Below are 14,026 nucleotides of genomic sequence, written 5' to 3' on the forward strand. Positions count from 1 at the left end.
CAGTGTTTGGCTCATGATGATAGCCACCAAAACATGGCCACATCATAATCCTAAAATCATTCATACAACCACATTAAGGGAAATATAAAGAACCCTATACATTTATTTCTTGTAGAAATACAAAACACCACAATGTGTGACTGCTTAAATGTTTAGCCTACATGACAAAATACAAAAGTATAAAAAACTGAATAACAGAATATATCAATGTAGTCAAAGTAATTACAAGTACAACAGTCTGTAAATAAACATATATATGTGCATATGTGACGCCTGCGTCCAAAACAATAATGATGACCACAACAAAAAAAACATTTCAACAATCAAATGCTTAACAATAATCGTGTGATTATCTCTACCAGGAAATGTGATGTGACCTATGACCTAATGTATCTCTCTCTCTCTCTCTCTCTCTCTCTCTCTCTCTCTCTCTCTCTCTCTCTCTCTCTCTCTCTCTCTCTCTCTCTCTCTCTCTCTCTCTCTCTCTCTCTCTCTCTCTCTCTCTCTCTCTCTCTCTCTCTCGGCTAATATGCGGTTTGCATAAAATTATTGCAAATACTCCTGTTCTGCGGCAGAGAGAAAAGAGAGAGATCGAGAGTTGGATCGAGATAGAGAGGGAGAGTTTCAAGTGTCTGACTTGATTGATTGACATCAGGGTTTAAGAGCTCTGTGATGGTGGCGGGGAACGCATTGCATGTTTACCCTTCGCCACGTGTGCATGTAGTCGCCCACCGCCTCCTGGAGGTTGCCTGCAGGTGCCTCACTTTGCCCCAAGGAACCTAATTTGGCCCCTGGAGCCTCACTCGCCCCCTGGAGCCTCACTCGGCCCCCTGGAGCCTCACTCGGCTCCCAGCTGCTCCAGGAGCGGATTCCCCTCACCCTCGGGTGTCTTCACGCTGTCGGTCCTGACAATGCAGGTGGGCCGGTGTCGGTTCAGCATGAGGATCAGCTGCTGCCGCTCGTGTTTCAGCTCCTCGATCTGAGACTTGAGGTCAGAGTTCATCATCTCCAACCGCTCCGACTCCTGAGGGACGGGAGAGTGTGAGGGACGGACACTCCGAAACGGAGAGCTTCTGCAACGACGACGGCCACGTTGAAAACTCACCATTTGTAGATAATCTGTCCTCTCCTTTTTTTTGTTTCGACATCGCGCTGCAGCCATTTTGTTTTTCTCTCGCCGTCGTTTTCGACGGTCCACCTCGTCGTCCCTCTGGGTGAGGGAGAAAAAACACTCTCAAAACGCAACCGTGACAACGCTAATGTTTGCAGCCCCCTCCTCGGTGCTCACCAGCGCCTCATACCTCGGCCTTTATGGAGAGCGTCCCCTTCCCCAGCTTGTCGAGGAAGTGCAGCGGGGAAAGCATGGTCCCAAAGTCCTGCAGGTCACCGAAGCGGAGCTGGTCTGTCAGCGTGGTGGCCGAGAGTCCCGCCAGGGACCCCAGGCTCGGCAGGGAGCCCGCCGTCACAGAGGGGTCTGGGATCTGACCTGGCATCGTGTCAGCCTCGGTCTTAACCACAGCTGAAAGGAAAGAAGAAGAAAAGTCTGGACGTTCAAGAGATGTGGCATGGGCCAGGTGGTAGCATTAGTATATGCTACTTCATTGCTTGCTAGAACGTCTTTATAAGTAGTCGGTGGGTTCAATTGTCAGACATCTAAATTGAACCAATTTAAATTCATACATGTATGTTGGGCACAGAATGCAATCAGCTCTTTTCGTCTATCTGTGAAAGGTTATGCAGATTTCTAAATACTTAAACTCGTATTCCGTTAATCAGTGTGCCATGATGGATAGTTGAAGAGCGGATTAGAACAGATCAGGTGAGTGTATAAGTGGTGGAGAAATGACGTAGGCAGCTTCGAGAGGCAAACCTCAAGTTTTTTTCAACCACTAGTTGGCAACAGCACACCAGGGAATTTCTGTTTTTTTTTCTTTTGAAAACGACGATGTAGGCTACTTTTATACAATTGTCAGGAACACATTGTGGACATCTGAATAATGTGCTTTTAAGTGTTCATCCGGTTTGAACCGCTTTATCATGAGCAAATTTGAAAGCGGAAGTTTTTTTTGAGTGCGGCACTTATCTTACGTAACTTTCCCTTTCACTGCGAAAGCAGCAGAAAACAACGGAGATGTTTCCACTTTAGCGCAATAGCCTTAGAAACCTCCCAACACCGAATAAACCATAAGCATCGGCCTAACTTATAAACTAAATGAAGCCCAGAGGCTAAAAACATGTTCACACGTCATTATTGCACATGTAACATGAGCTGTGTGTGCAAAGAAAAGAGACTAGCTTACAGCATGGGCAACAGCATGTCAATCATATCCCCAGAAAAACATCATGAAAACTAGATTCATGAACATCTATGCATTGCATAGGCGGCTCAATGTACATATACTACATCTGCTGTCCGCATTACGTCCGGAATTGCGTCTAATTATAACTCCTGCATACGGGATGCTATTCTTCTTTCGACATGTGGACTATTACGTTTTGCACAGACCTGACTTTGATCCCAGGTGCGAAAAATGTCCTCTCTTATGGTCGGCCGATGGTCTGGAATAGATTTTAAAAAGTGGAAATCGTTGCATCAGCCCGTTTCAAAGTAATCCAAATCTGAAAGGATTTGGGAATGCGGAAATTAGCCGAGACAACCAAACGTAAGCAGGAATGTAAAGAGAAAAAAAATACAGAAAAAAATGTGGCCAGTAGTGCCTCCTCCCATAGAGAGATCGGACTGCATGCATGGCTCGGCTGCAGAATGGAGGGTTCACAAGAACGACTTGCACAGGCAAAGGTTATCCAGACATCACTGAGTGAACATTTATTATGATTATCCAGAATAAATAAGCAATCAATGCTCTTTTGTTTGAATTATTTGACGAATAAGTCAAATTCTCAGAAGTAAAAAAATAAATTATCATAAATTACATCTTGATAGATATATGGATGTTTTCATGGAAAACCATAAACAGTGTAACGATGGTTTTGACGAGTCGGTGGTGTGAGGTATGTCAGGCGGAGCACGGATGGTTAAAACGGTCACAGCAGTCATCACATCACTGACACGAAACCAAACTGTAACATTAATTCAACAATACATCTTAGATCTAGTAACAGATCAAACATGAGCTCTGACAATCCTCAGCATGCGCTATAACGCCAGAACTCATCTCCCTTTTATGAAACTTAAAAAGGCATGCTTTCAGCTCCATTACCATGTAGTAAAGTTTATATTTCTGATTGGGCACACACGCATACAATACATGTCATGAATGCAGTTTCTCGTTAAAGTGTCATAGAATACCATGGGCATACATCGGTGGAACAATTTCAAAACCATGGATCTGGTAAAAAGCGATCCAAGCTCAGAACATCTCTCCCTCTTTAGACCTTACAAAGCGAGGAGAGTGGGCGAGTTGAGCAGGTCCCCTGATTCAGTCTTTCCCGCTCCGCCCTTAACGCCATCCATCCCCTCCGGGAGGGCGTCCAGCTCGGGACAGGCGAACGTGAAGACGGACAGGTAACTGTTACAGGTGGGTGTGGAGGTCACCACCGGCGTGCTCAGCGGCTCCAGGTCCCCGGACACCGACTTGTACAGCGTCTCCCAGTCGGACACCCCCAGCGAGCTGCTCAGGTCGATGTCGGGCACCGAGCGGCCCGTCTCCATGGGGGCCCCGTCGTCGTCCTCCAGGCCCGACACCAGCTCGTCCAGCAGCGCCCCCTCCTTCACCTCCAGGGACGGCTCCAGGTCACAGCCGCTGATCTCCGCGCTGGCGCACAGCAGGATGTCGGAGTCGCCGGAGATGGCGGCGGACGGGTCGCTGGGCTGGGCGTCCATGCCGTCCTGCAGGAGGACGCCGTCCTGGCTGCCCCCGTCCTCCTGGAGCCTGTCCTCACCGCTCGGGCTGCCGGGGGGGAAGTCGGGGGGCCCGCCGACGGTGGCGTCCCGGAACATGACGCCCAGCTCCTCGGGCAGCTGACACATGGGTTTGTGCGTGGAGAGGGCGTCCTCCAGTCTCTCCTTCTCCTTCAGCAGGTTGGCGATCTCCAGCTCCAGAGCGGCTCCCTCCTCCTCCAGTATATCCGTCTCCTGCGGAGGAAACAGAGGCAGAAGGTGGACGGCCCAGAGAGGTGTTCGTCAGCCAGGTGAAGCGCACGCCAGGTGAGCGACCACCGCGGCTCAACAAACAGACCTTTGTTTACTTACAGCTTGCAGGGTGTCTGTGAGTTCCCGTCGCCTGTTGCGACACTTGGCTGCAGCCATTTTATTGCGCTCCCTTCGCACCTTCTTCTTCTCCTCATCCGCTGGAGAGAGCTGCAGGGGTAAGACAATGTGTTCAGTTCAAACCGTGAGGGATATAGAAAGCTACATCTGTTCCTGATTCGCCCACCAGAAAGGGTGTCAAAAACAATCTTTTCTGCATCGCTCCTAAAAATAGACCATTGTTGCAGACTTGCTGTGCCCTGAATATAAATTGACTGCCATCCGAGGGGGGCATGCACACAGCCTGTTGCAACACCTCGGATGGGAGCCGTCATGCACATCATACAGATGTGATAAACGTTGCATATCTATATATAAATATATATATGCACATCACAGAGTGCAGCATGCTGGCGCCTTGCTCTTGGCTGACCTGTTCTGCTTTCCCCTTCCTTGCAGAATTTTTCCCCTTTGTCCCGCCTACTTTGGATGCTGCTCGGGGAGAGCTCTGCACGCTATTGGCCGGCTTGCTGCCGAGAGTCTGGCTGACGGATGTAATGATGGTCGGCTGGACCATCCACTGGAAATCTGGGGTAGTAGCGATTGCGGTGACTGTTGGAATAAAGGAGTCGACCTGCGTGTCCATATCCTGGCAGAGTTCCTGGAAAAAAAACACATATAAGACACTGTAAATTGTATTCTAGGTGTAACTTCATTGACAATTATGTATTTATCTATTTAGAAGAAAAAATAATGTTTAATGTTTAATTGACACACACACACACACACACACACACACGTGTAAGAAGTCCATGCGTGTATGTAGCATCATATTGTTGTGTCAAACGGGCTGTCCACACAGGTTCTCCTCCTTGAAATATACCGGTCCAAAAATAGCTTTCTCCGGATCAATATTTGACTTTATCATTGTGTCTGACGTCACCGCTGACGCAGAGTCGCTGTGGAGTCTCCTGAATGGATTTATTTTTCTCAATGAACTGCTGCATCGACACGCTCCCATTCGGTCCCAGGACGTCAGTCATAACAACCCAAGACTAGCATACGGTGATTATACATCCCCGTGTTCACCCAAGATAGGCAACTCACAATAAATGTAATGTTAAAACATACAACCATCTACTGTAGGCCTACATATAGTTTAAATACAAACTCGTCGGGTCTATATCCCGCCCACTACTTCCAATTAAGATAAACAAACGTTGTGCACATCAGCCATGATGGGATATGTCGTCGATTTGACCGTCGCCTGGCATGAAATCTTCAACGTAGACACTAAATGTATTAATACCTTCACGTTGTCCTCCGGAGAGGACGCTGTCGACCCCGCGTCTTCACGGGTCTCCTCGCATTTCTTGAACGTGTTAATCCCGTCACTGGATTCTGTACTGCAGGCGGATGCTGTGTCCATGTCAGGCGGCAAGCTGTTGACATACATGACGACTACAATGTCTTGATATTATATGTCACCCTTTGTTCAATACAGAAAACTGCCCCTCCAGGTATATACCTGGCACATAGATGACTGAAACGCAAGCCCCTCCTTTTATACTCTGCTAGAATTTTATGAATGAACACAGACCGTACCATCCGTGGAGGGGAGTGAAACCGACTATCAGAAAAAAGTAAACCGCTGTTGTTTGATTAATCGAACATCTAACCCCCGTGTGGAATCATACAGATGTGCTTGTTGACATCGGTCCTATTGTCTATTCAATTTTATCCTGTCACAACACAACCAGTGGATCGACGATGCAATGTGCCCGGAGGAATATGCACCGTCCATGATACGATGCCTGGGCAGCTTGAGACAAAACATGATACACAGTGATCCGTACATATAGGCCCTGTCCCATTACACCATACCGCGGGTTAGTGGAACTATTCCATTTAACAACCTGTGTCGCAAAGTATGTTTGGACCTATTAACATTGCATAGCCTACGTTATTCGATTATCTCACTGGTCCATGTTATTTAACAAAACAATTTCATAAAGCTGACGCTTAAAATATATTGATCAGTAAAAGACGTAACAGCCCGATGTGTTTAGAGCCCAAACAAGCCTTCTGGAAGTGAGCGACGCCCACTTAGCATCGTCTGTGGTGTTTACTTCAACCCCCCTCAAGTGATCACACGGACCCAAAGATGTTTTTTTTTCTCCTCGTGATACCTCAATCCTTTGAAGTGAAATAAACTAAATATAATATAAATACATAACAATATGTTGAAACTATGAGACTATTGATGAACATCCGTCTAATAAAAACAAATAAAGTTTTTTAAGCACAGATGGAAGAGATGTCTTTACCTATCGCTGATCTAATGCCGGACTTGTGAGACCAGCTTTTCTAATTGCCCAAAAGATCCAAAGGGGGTGGATGGTCTGTAAAAAATTGCAAAGTTTCATATGTGCTTTAGGAACATGATTTGCGTGACATCATATATTTGCATTACATATTAACCTGATGCCAGCACGAAGGATGCTGCAAAATAATTCAAAGTCGAGGCCTCGTTTTTCATGGATAACTTGAGGTCTTTACCTACACAAAGTAATATGATACAATAGTAACAGTAAATAGTAAGATCCAATGCACAAAAAGAAGGGGAAATAAATAGTAATCTGACCTGAGCAATATTACCTTGGACAACAGATCCTGTTGTGATGACTTTCACAATAATCTCCTCTGATATGAAATATGTTATTCTTTTAAAACATTGTCAGTTAGGCTTCCAAATAAGTCTGATAGAGAGCAAAATCAATATAATTCATCTAATTTAATCAAATAAATAGCCTAGAATTGATCCAGGTTTGTACTGCAATACTAAAATACACAAATCACAGTTTTCTACGTCCATAAAGCTCCCAAGCCTTGTACATTCTTCTGAGTCGTCCTAGGTTGGGTCTCTGTGTTTCCTGCACGGATCAAACAACCAAAGACAGAATATCAATTTTCCACTGTTCGATTCCCCAGACCAAGTGCATGTATATCATATTGGAGGCAATCATGAATCAGTCTTTTCAAAGCTCTTGACACATATATATATCTACACACAAAGTGGCACCTTCTCGTCGCCTTCCAGAAACAGGGTGTCTGCCAGCGGCGCGATGGAGGGACGGCCGTGGGCGCACTGGAAGGGCAGCTGGCAGGACGACAGGGAGCCCACCAGGCTGTGGCACTCGTCCAGACTCAGGACGTCGTTGAATTTGATGGCTCCTGTTCCACGAATCAGAAGACATGTTTACATTCAGGGCATTAAGAAGACACTGTTATCTGAAGCAACTTACAATAAGTACGGTTGTCCGAAGAAAGAGCAACAATATATCAATGTCTGTACAGTAAGGATGTTCATAGAAACAAGTGTCAAGCACTAACAATTGCTGGGTTAATCCATTCCCCGTATACAACAAAGATATCTAGGATAAGACGCTACACAATGCTAGTACTATTCCTATATGTACAATGTAAAACACACGATAGGTGTTGCGGTAAGGGGGGAGGCTATGCAGAGTCTTTTGCAGAAGTTGATAAGCGACTCTGCAATTTTGAAGACACGACCCATGCCACTCGTTAAAGTTCTCATTCTCTGATAACTATCAGAGGGCTATCGCAGAGCAGGACATAGTGGGAACAGTGAGAGGAACAGGCCTACCGTGACATGCCAGGGAAGCCAGGACCCTCAGCACCGCGAGAGGCAGAGTTCCTCGCACGCTGCCTGTGGAGCAGAATATCTGGACCAAAAATAAAAGCGAGGGGAAATTCTCAATACGACACCGTTTTGGTTATTAAGACATTTCCTGGCTGGATCATGAGGGGACAGAGTAGAGTGACGTTGGAGGTATAAAAGAGCATACCTCGAGCTGATCTCTGAGGTATTCCTGATAGGAGCGAAGGAGGAGAGGACAGCGTTAGTACCGTCGGTGAGCATGAACGTTGACAGGTGATGCTGCCGGAGGCTCCGAGCCGCTTACCTCCACGACGGCCTTGATGACGGACGGCCGGCCCCGCCGCACCTCGTTGTGCTCCTTCTCGGTGAAACACAACGGCACCCTGCCCACCAGGACCCGGGGGGCCCCCGTTGTGGGCAGCTCCAGCTGCAGGCCCAGGCCGCGGAGAGGAGCCTGGCAGCCCCTGGAGACGGAAAACCTCAGCCAGCTCAGGCTCATGTTGTGGTTTACCGTTGCATGCTGTGACCCTTCCCGTTACATTTCTTCTTGATTTCAACATCTATATTGAATTTAATTAAATGAGTCGCATCATGCAGATGTTTATTATGCATTTATTAATGCTATTTATTTTAATGTAAGCTATTAATGATTTATTCACTGAGCCTGGAGTGAAGTATTATTTATCCATGTATTGAGGAGCCGGGAGGGGTCAGACATCCTGCTGAAGGACGATGGGCTGAAGGTTGAATGTGGACATTGAATAGTCCACACATTTATAAAAATATTGTTTGGTTTTCATTTACAGGCCCTCAGCACGAGTGACAAACATGCAATGCCTTCAATCTCACTTCCCCAGAGGCTGATGAGCTCAACGTTTCGCGGCGAATAGGGGAAATGGACCAATGGCGCAGTAGGTGTCCCCAGCGCTTCCTAACCACGACGTCAGTTACATCACGCTGCTGAACCGTTGGTTTTTCACCTTTGACCCTATTTCTATCCAAGCACTATGCAAGTGGTGTGCGATGTATGAGTGTGTCATACTATAAAACATGTTATTAACATCTTTACATATTTTTCTCTGTCTAAGAAATGTTATCCTCATTTTATAAAAATGCAATCTATACGGTAAAACAAATGCGGTACCAGAGAAACAACAGAGTCCCCCACAAACATATGCTACCCTTACTGAGACAATAGACCAGCCCAGAACCATCTTTAGCTTGGGGAACCGTCCCTTTATAAAGAGGCATATGTATATATTTTATAACCGGCTGATGGCTGATCTATTCATGTTGAGCTGCCGAGGGTCTCCGGGACCACCGACCTGAGCAGCCTCAGCTCCTCCTCCGTCACGCTCAGCTCCAGCGGCGGCGCGACGCTGGAGGAACACAGGCGCCGCTGGCCGGGCGTGTCGGGGTCGTCCTCGTAGGAGTCTGCAGAGGGAACCGCACACATCACTAGAGGGTGACAACTGGTTGATACAGCAAATTACATCCGGGTATTGCTCTCTTCCTATTTAAATCCAACACTTAGATATCTGAGATGTTTCTATAACCCTATAACCTAGACATTACTTTTATAAACCGAATTATTAAGAATGTTTTGCCTCCCTCTGCATTTGAATTATGGCACCCGTTGCACTTCTGACCATCCCCGGAATGAGGGATCCCCAATCTACGTTCCTTTTCAAATATCTTCCTTGGTAATTAAGGGAGTTTTCTCTTGCCCTCTGGGGGGCTAGGGTCAGGGGGGTGTAATAAAGGTATAGCCGGTTAAGCCCTCTGAGACTGTAGCTGTGATGAAAGGCTTTATGAATGAAATCAAATTGTACCTGCAATAAGCTTTTCCAGGCGGACTCGTTCATGTGCAGCGTGCTGGTCCACCAGTACCAAGAGATTTCCTACAGGGCCACAGAGGAGGGGAAACATTCAGCACTGAGTCACTCCAACGCGGGTCAATCTACCGTTTCACCCGTCAAAGACTCATTGTTTCAGAACACCACAGGGCGATGACGTCAGAGCGATACCTTCAGTTCCCGGGTCTTGGGCATACTCTGTGTCCCGAGTGTTAATCAGACACGCAAGGAACTTCTTATCTACCTGATGAATCACCTGCAACATAATTAAACCATGTTTATATATTTGAACCATATTTATTTATTTGAATATCCAAGAAATCTTGTTACACATAATGGACCGGATTTCTTTAAAGTTTCTAAGGACAAAGCACTTAGATAAAGGATTAGATTTGAACCGGGTTCACCTTCATCGAGGTAATCATGGCTTTAGAGCAGCGGTATGGAAACAGGATGTTGTGGATCTTGACAGCAAGACCGTCAGCTTGGTCACTGCATACGTCTACACCGACCTGTGAGCACAAAAACTATCAGGCTTCCCTCTTCAGTTTTAGAATCTGCACAGTAGCCCCCCCTAGGGCACTCGGGGGAAGAGGCTGACTGGATGGGCACTGTCTAACAGCATTGTACTTTAACGGTCCAGAACGGTCATGCACATATTAGTTAGTGATACGTTCAGCTTATCACACAAGCAAAACAAACTTTGATCTTACCACAGGAGGCCTGTCAAACACAGGGTTCTTCCATTTAGAGTACATGGAGGAAAGAGAGTTCTCCAGCTTATCCCCCCCTGTAGGAACAGATATGAAGAACATCATACATGCAGAAAACACAATGGTTGGATTGTTTGTGTTGGACCCGTTGATCCACTAATGTTTTAATGAGAGCGGGTACCTCTGTTTTCAGCCCCTGAACTGACTACTCTTTTGTCTCTGGGAAGGAAGGGCAAGATTTGCTCCATCTGAAATGGGTAGCATCTATATTCAAACCCTATGTTTAAGGGAGGAGATCAGGCAAGAATGAATAAAGCATTAAAACTCTTGACCGGAAATATTCACTATAAAGGCCTAATATATCGAACACTTCAATTCCCACCCAACTTTTCATAGGACACCTCCTTATCATTTTCAACGCATCATAACTTAACCGAGGTCAAGACCTGTACTCATGACCGCAGCCAGCTATGCAGGTCCGGACCTCTGTATTATTTATATAAATAATTAATTATGTATATTTTTTTAGTTCATTACGTTAACATTAATCATGCACAAAAAAAGTATTTTTGCCAACAAGTCCCGCTGTATCCATTTAATTTTAGATAATTTGTTTGTGTGTAGTGTATAGCTTGGGTTGTTTGTAGGTGTCATACTGGTATGAAATTGAAAAATGAAAAATCTGGACCCAAACCTTTAGGGCCAAAACTGATTTCTAAACCCTGGCTACGACCCTGGCTGCACCTACTGACCTGTCTCAGTGACAACGTTCACTGCCATGCGTGTGACATCCGAAGTGCAGCAGACCTGGGTGTCCCCCGTGGCTGGGACCTCGTAGCGGCTCAGTCCGGTCACCTGGTTGACGGACACCGTCCGGCCCAGTGTGTCGTCAAAGTGATCCAGCCAGTCTACGGACGTTGAGCCCTCCGGCCCGGTCGTTAGTTCAGGCCTTGAACTGCCTTGTAGGGCAGACACTGGGCTCTGTGCTGTAGGTCCACCACAGGTCCGGTTGGGAGAACAGTTGTTGTTGTTGCTGTCTTGGACGTTGTCGTCTACCTTAGTATCTATCATTTCAGACTGAAGAGGGCTTTGTTGATGCAGGTCAACCACTCGCTGTTGTTTCAGATGACTAAGTTTTGATGCCAGAGAAACTCCACCACCTCCAGTCTTGTCTAAGATAGGCTTCCGCTTGGTGAATATAGAGAAGGTAGGTAGGCTTTGAACATCGCTCTGAATTATTACAGGGTCCGGGATGTCTGTATTTTGAGTCTCCTTTTCAGCAATGGGGAATTCATTGCCAGGGACAAAGATGTCCCCAGTCTGAGGCAATAGGGAATGTGGTTGCTTGCTGCTACTGAAGGCTGCAATAGAAAGCATTTTCTCCCCCATTGGCTTGCAGTATGTGCTTCGAAACCTGTCCAGAGATGCAGATTCCTTGGACAATAACTTCCTAAAACATGTAAGCTTGGGAACCTTTGAAGCAATGTTATGACCATCGTCCAAGTATACTTTATGACTAGACTGGATGTAGTCAACTTCCGACACTTTGCGTTTCATCAAGCCTATGCTCTGTTTACATGTTTTTGTTGTGCAAAACGTTGGCCTATCATCGTGGCTCTTAGCTGGCAGACTTTCATGAATGTATGCATCTGCTAGACTGATCTTTCTGAACCCTTCCACGGATTCTCCATGTGTATTTGAGCTCTGTTGAGCTACAATTCGATGCGCAGATGTTTCTTGTCCATTGTCTAGCGACGCTGTAAAACTGCCACCTTTGGCAGCGTGCCAAACCCCTCCCTCCCCATGGTCTTCAGTTGGACCGCCGTCCACCTGATCCACTCCACTCACGCATCCACTCCAATGAGCCCCAGCTCCACCCCTGGATTCTACGCTTGCGGGCCTTTCGTTTCGTATCGTCTCCATTTCCGGCGGACCAGCGTCTTCCTCGAGTGGTTCCACCGTGGCTGCCTTACTGGAGATGTCGTCTTGAACACATGTCTGTGCCACACTTTCTTCAAGCGCACCGTCGACAACAACAACTTTACGATGAACCGGCCCGGATGAAAGCGTACCGCAGACAGTGTGGCTGAGCGAGGCCTCTGCTGTTATTAATTGGGTACCGTGGAAACCCAAGTTCACTGGTTTCTCAGATGTACACAGCAGGCTTTGAGGAGCGCAGTCTAACTCTTCTTGCGAGGGGTCAGCCAACAGATTCTCTCTGCTTAGAAAGGCTTTAACAGCCTGTTCTAAACAGATCAAAATCCCATCCCAGTCTTTAAACTCTATGAGAGTTTTGGCTGGGTCAAGACAAATGTCATATTCTGAGTAGCAGCATTTAATATTTATGATATATATTGGATGTAGTTCTTGGCCCCTTCTCTGCTTTGGGCTCCTGATTATCGACTGGCCGTCTGGGCTATCATTCTTCTGACCTGAACTGTTAAGCTTCCGGAGGAGGAAATTGAGCAACTGGTGAAGGCGTGTTTTCAGAAGTAGCCTTTCATTCACATACAAGAACTGTAAGCTTTTGTTGTAGTGACCCTCTATACCTATGTGACCGCTGATTTTAAATTGTGCCTGGCTGTGACTGATTTCTCGCAGATGCTGTCCTCGCCCTAAGCCATAGATCTGGACAAATCGATGGTATGTACTTCTGGCTTTTGAGAGCTGGGCCAGCATGGCTCCTGTCACATCGTTTTTCAAAGTAAAAGACACAGACGGGTGCATCAGAGAGATGGCCTCCACCCGGTGCCTGATGCGCTCCGCTTCAAGGACGGGGTCCATTCGGTTCCTCCTGACTGGCATGTTGTGGAAAAAGTTGCAAATGGTCAATGTGGTCCCGGCGGAGGGACGGGAAGACTCCGCTTCCAAGACATCCAACCCCTTCCCATCCTTGAAGACCTTAATGTGTGTTTTAACGGATAGTCTTGTTCTTGAAGATATCTCTACCAGGGTCGCTAGGGAAACTATACTTGCAAGGGCCTCCCCACGAAACCCATAAAACCTCAGATTCTCCAAGTCCTCCATGGAACTGCATTTACTAGTACAGTACCTGTTTCCAACCCTCTGCAGATCATCCAGGTCCATCCCTGACCCGTTGTCCACCACCTGAACCTTGAACGCCTTCATGTCCATCCGCACCCCGACGCATGTCGCCCCCGCGTCCACGCTGTTCAGGAGCAGCTCTTCAACGCCTTGCTGAAGCGAAGATATGGCGATTCCAGAGCGAATTTTGCTCTGGACATCTGCTGACAAACATTTTATCATGGCTTACCATAATGGTAAATACCAAATGAGGTAAAACACCAACGTTACCGGCTGCTACTAACGATGTTAACCGTTAACGGACCTTATTTGGTCGGTTGGCTTGTGGGGTTCGACAGTTGCCTGACTACTGCTCGACCACAAAGACATGACAAGACGCATGTTTATACGTTAAAAAATTAGACCACCATCGGAACTTCAGATACCTAGTACGCCAACACGTTTAAAATCACACGTCAAGCCCACTGGCTTGTTTACAGTCAACGACGAAGCCTTTTCCGGTTAACCCTCCCAGCCT

The 14,026-nt window shown here is 46.7% G+C and overlaps 3 protein-coding genes across 9 annotated transcripts; all 3 read right to left on the minus strand.

The window, feature by feature from the left end:
• Positions 1–81: 81 nt before the first annotated feature.
• jdp2a (Jun dimerization protein 2a) lies at positions 82–2,764 on the minus strand. The gene is made up of 4 exons (XM_030356316.1): positions 2,507–2,764; positions 1,302–1,519; positions 1,106–1,210; positions 82–1,024 (listed from the first exon to the last, which is right to left on the minus strand). The coding sequence occupies exons 1-4, from the start codon at positions 2,592–2,594 to the stop codon at positions 839–841; spliced, it is 597 nt and encodes a 198-aa protein (XP_030212176.1). The 5' UTR covers positions 2,595–2,764; the 3' UTR covers positions 82–838.
• Positions 2,765–2,797: 33 nt separating this feature from the next.
• Positions 2,798–6,779, minus strand: LOC115543765 (proto-oncogene c-Fos-like). Of its 4 annotated transcripts, XM_030356306.1 has the most exons (6): positions 6,692–6,779; positions 6,538–6,612; positions 5,520–5,652; positions 4,644–4,871; positions 4,214–4,321; positions 2,798–4,096 (listed from the first exon to the last, which is right to left on the minus strand). In XM_030356306.1, the coding sequence occupies exons 3-6, from the start codon at positions 5,637–5,639 to the stop codon at positions 3,398–3,400; spliced, it is 1,155 nt and encodes a 384-aa protein (XP_030212166.1). In that variant the 5' UTR covers positions 5,640–5,652; positions 6,538–6,612; positions 6,692–6,779; the 3' UTR covers positions 2,798–3,397. The 4 variants fall into 4 exon arrangements, with proteins under 4 accessions (XP_030212166.1, XP_030212165.1, XP_030212167.1 ...); XM_030356305.1 differs by lacking the exon at positions 6,692–6,779 and having other exon boundaries at positions 6,538–6,661; XM_030356307.1 differs by lacking the exons at positions 6,538–6,612; positions 6,692–6,779 and having other exon boundaries at positions 4,695–4,871; positions 5,520–6,525.
• On the minus strand, positions 6,640–14,013 carry mlh3 (mutL homolog 3 (E. coli)). 4 transcript variants are annotated; one of them, XR_003976757.1, is made up of 13 exons: positions 11,217–14,013; positions 10,646–10,741; positions 10,465–10,541; positions 10,159–10,263; positions 9,923–10,007; positions 9,728–9,796; positions 9,221–9,329; positions 8,200–8,359; positions 8,083–8,106; positions 7,881–7,959; positions 7,293–7,444; positions 6,869–7,143; positions 6,640–6,769 (listed from the first exon to the last, which is right to left on the minus strand). XR_003976757.1 is itself a non-coding variant. In XM_030356293.1 (12 exons), the coding sequence occupies exons 2-12, from the start codon at positions 10,710–10,712 to the stop codon at positions 7,066–7,068; spliced, it is 1,005 nt and encodes a 334-aa protein (XP_030212153.1). In that variant the 5' UTR covers positions 11,217–11,353; the 3' UTR covers positions 6,986–7,065. The 4 variants fall into 4 exon arrangements, 2 of the variants coding, with proteins under 2 accessions (XP_030212153.1, XP_030212152.1); XM_030356293.1 differs by lacking the exon at positions 6,640–6,769 and having other exon boundaries at positions 6,986–7,143; positions 10,646–10,712; positions 11,217–11,353; XM_030356292.1 differs by lacking the exons at positions 6,640–6,769; positions 10,646–10,741 and having other exon boundaries at positions 6,986–7,143.
• Between the last annotated feature and the right edge of the window lie 13 nt (positions 14,014–14,026).

The sequence above is a fragment of the Gadus morhua genome, chromosome 5 (assembly GCF_902167405.1).
Source record: "Gadus morhua chromosome 5, gadMor3.0, whole genome shotgun sequence".
In the NCBI taxonomy this organism is placed as follows: domain Eukaryota; kingdom Metazoa; phylum Chordata; class Actinopteri; order Gadiformes; family Gadidae; genus Gadus; species Gadus morhua.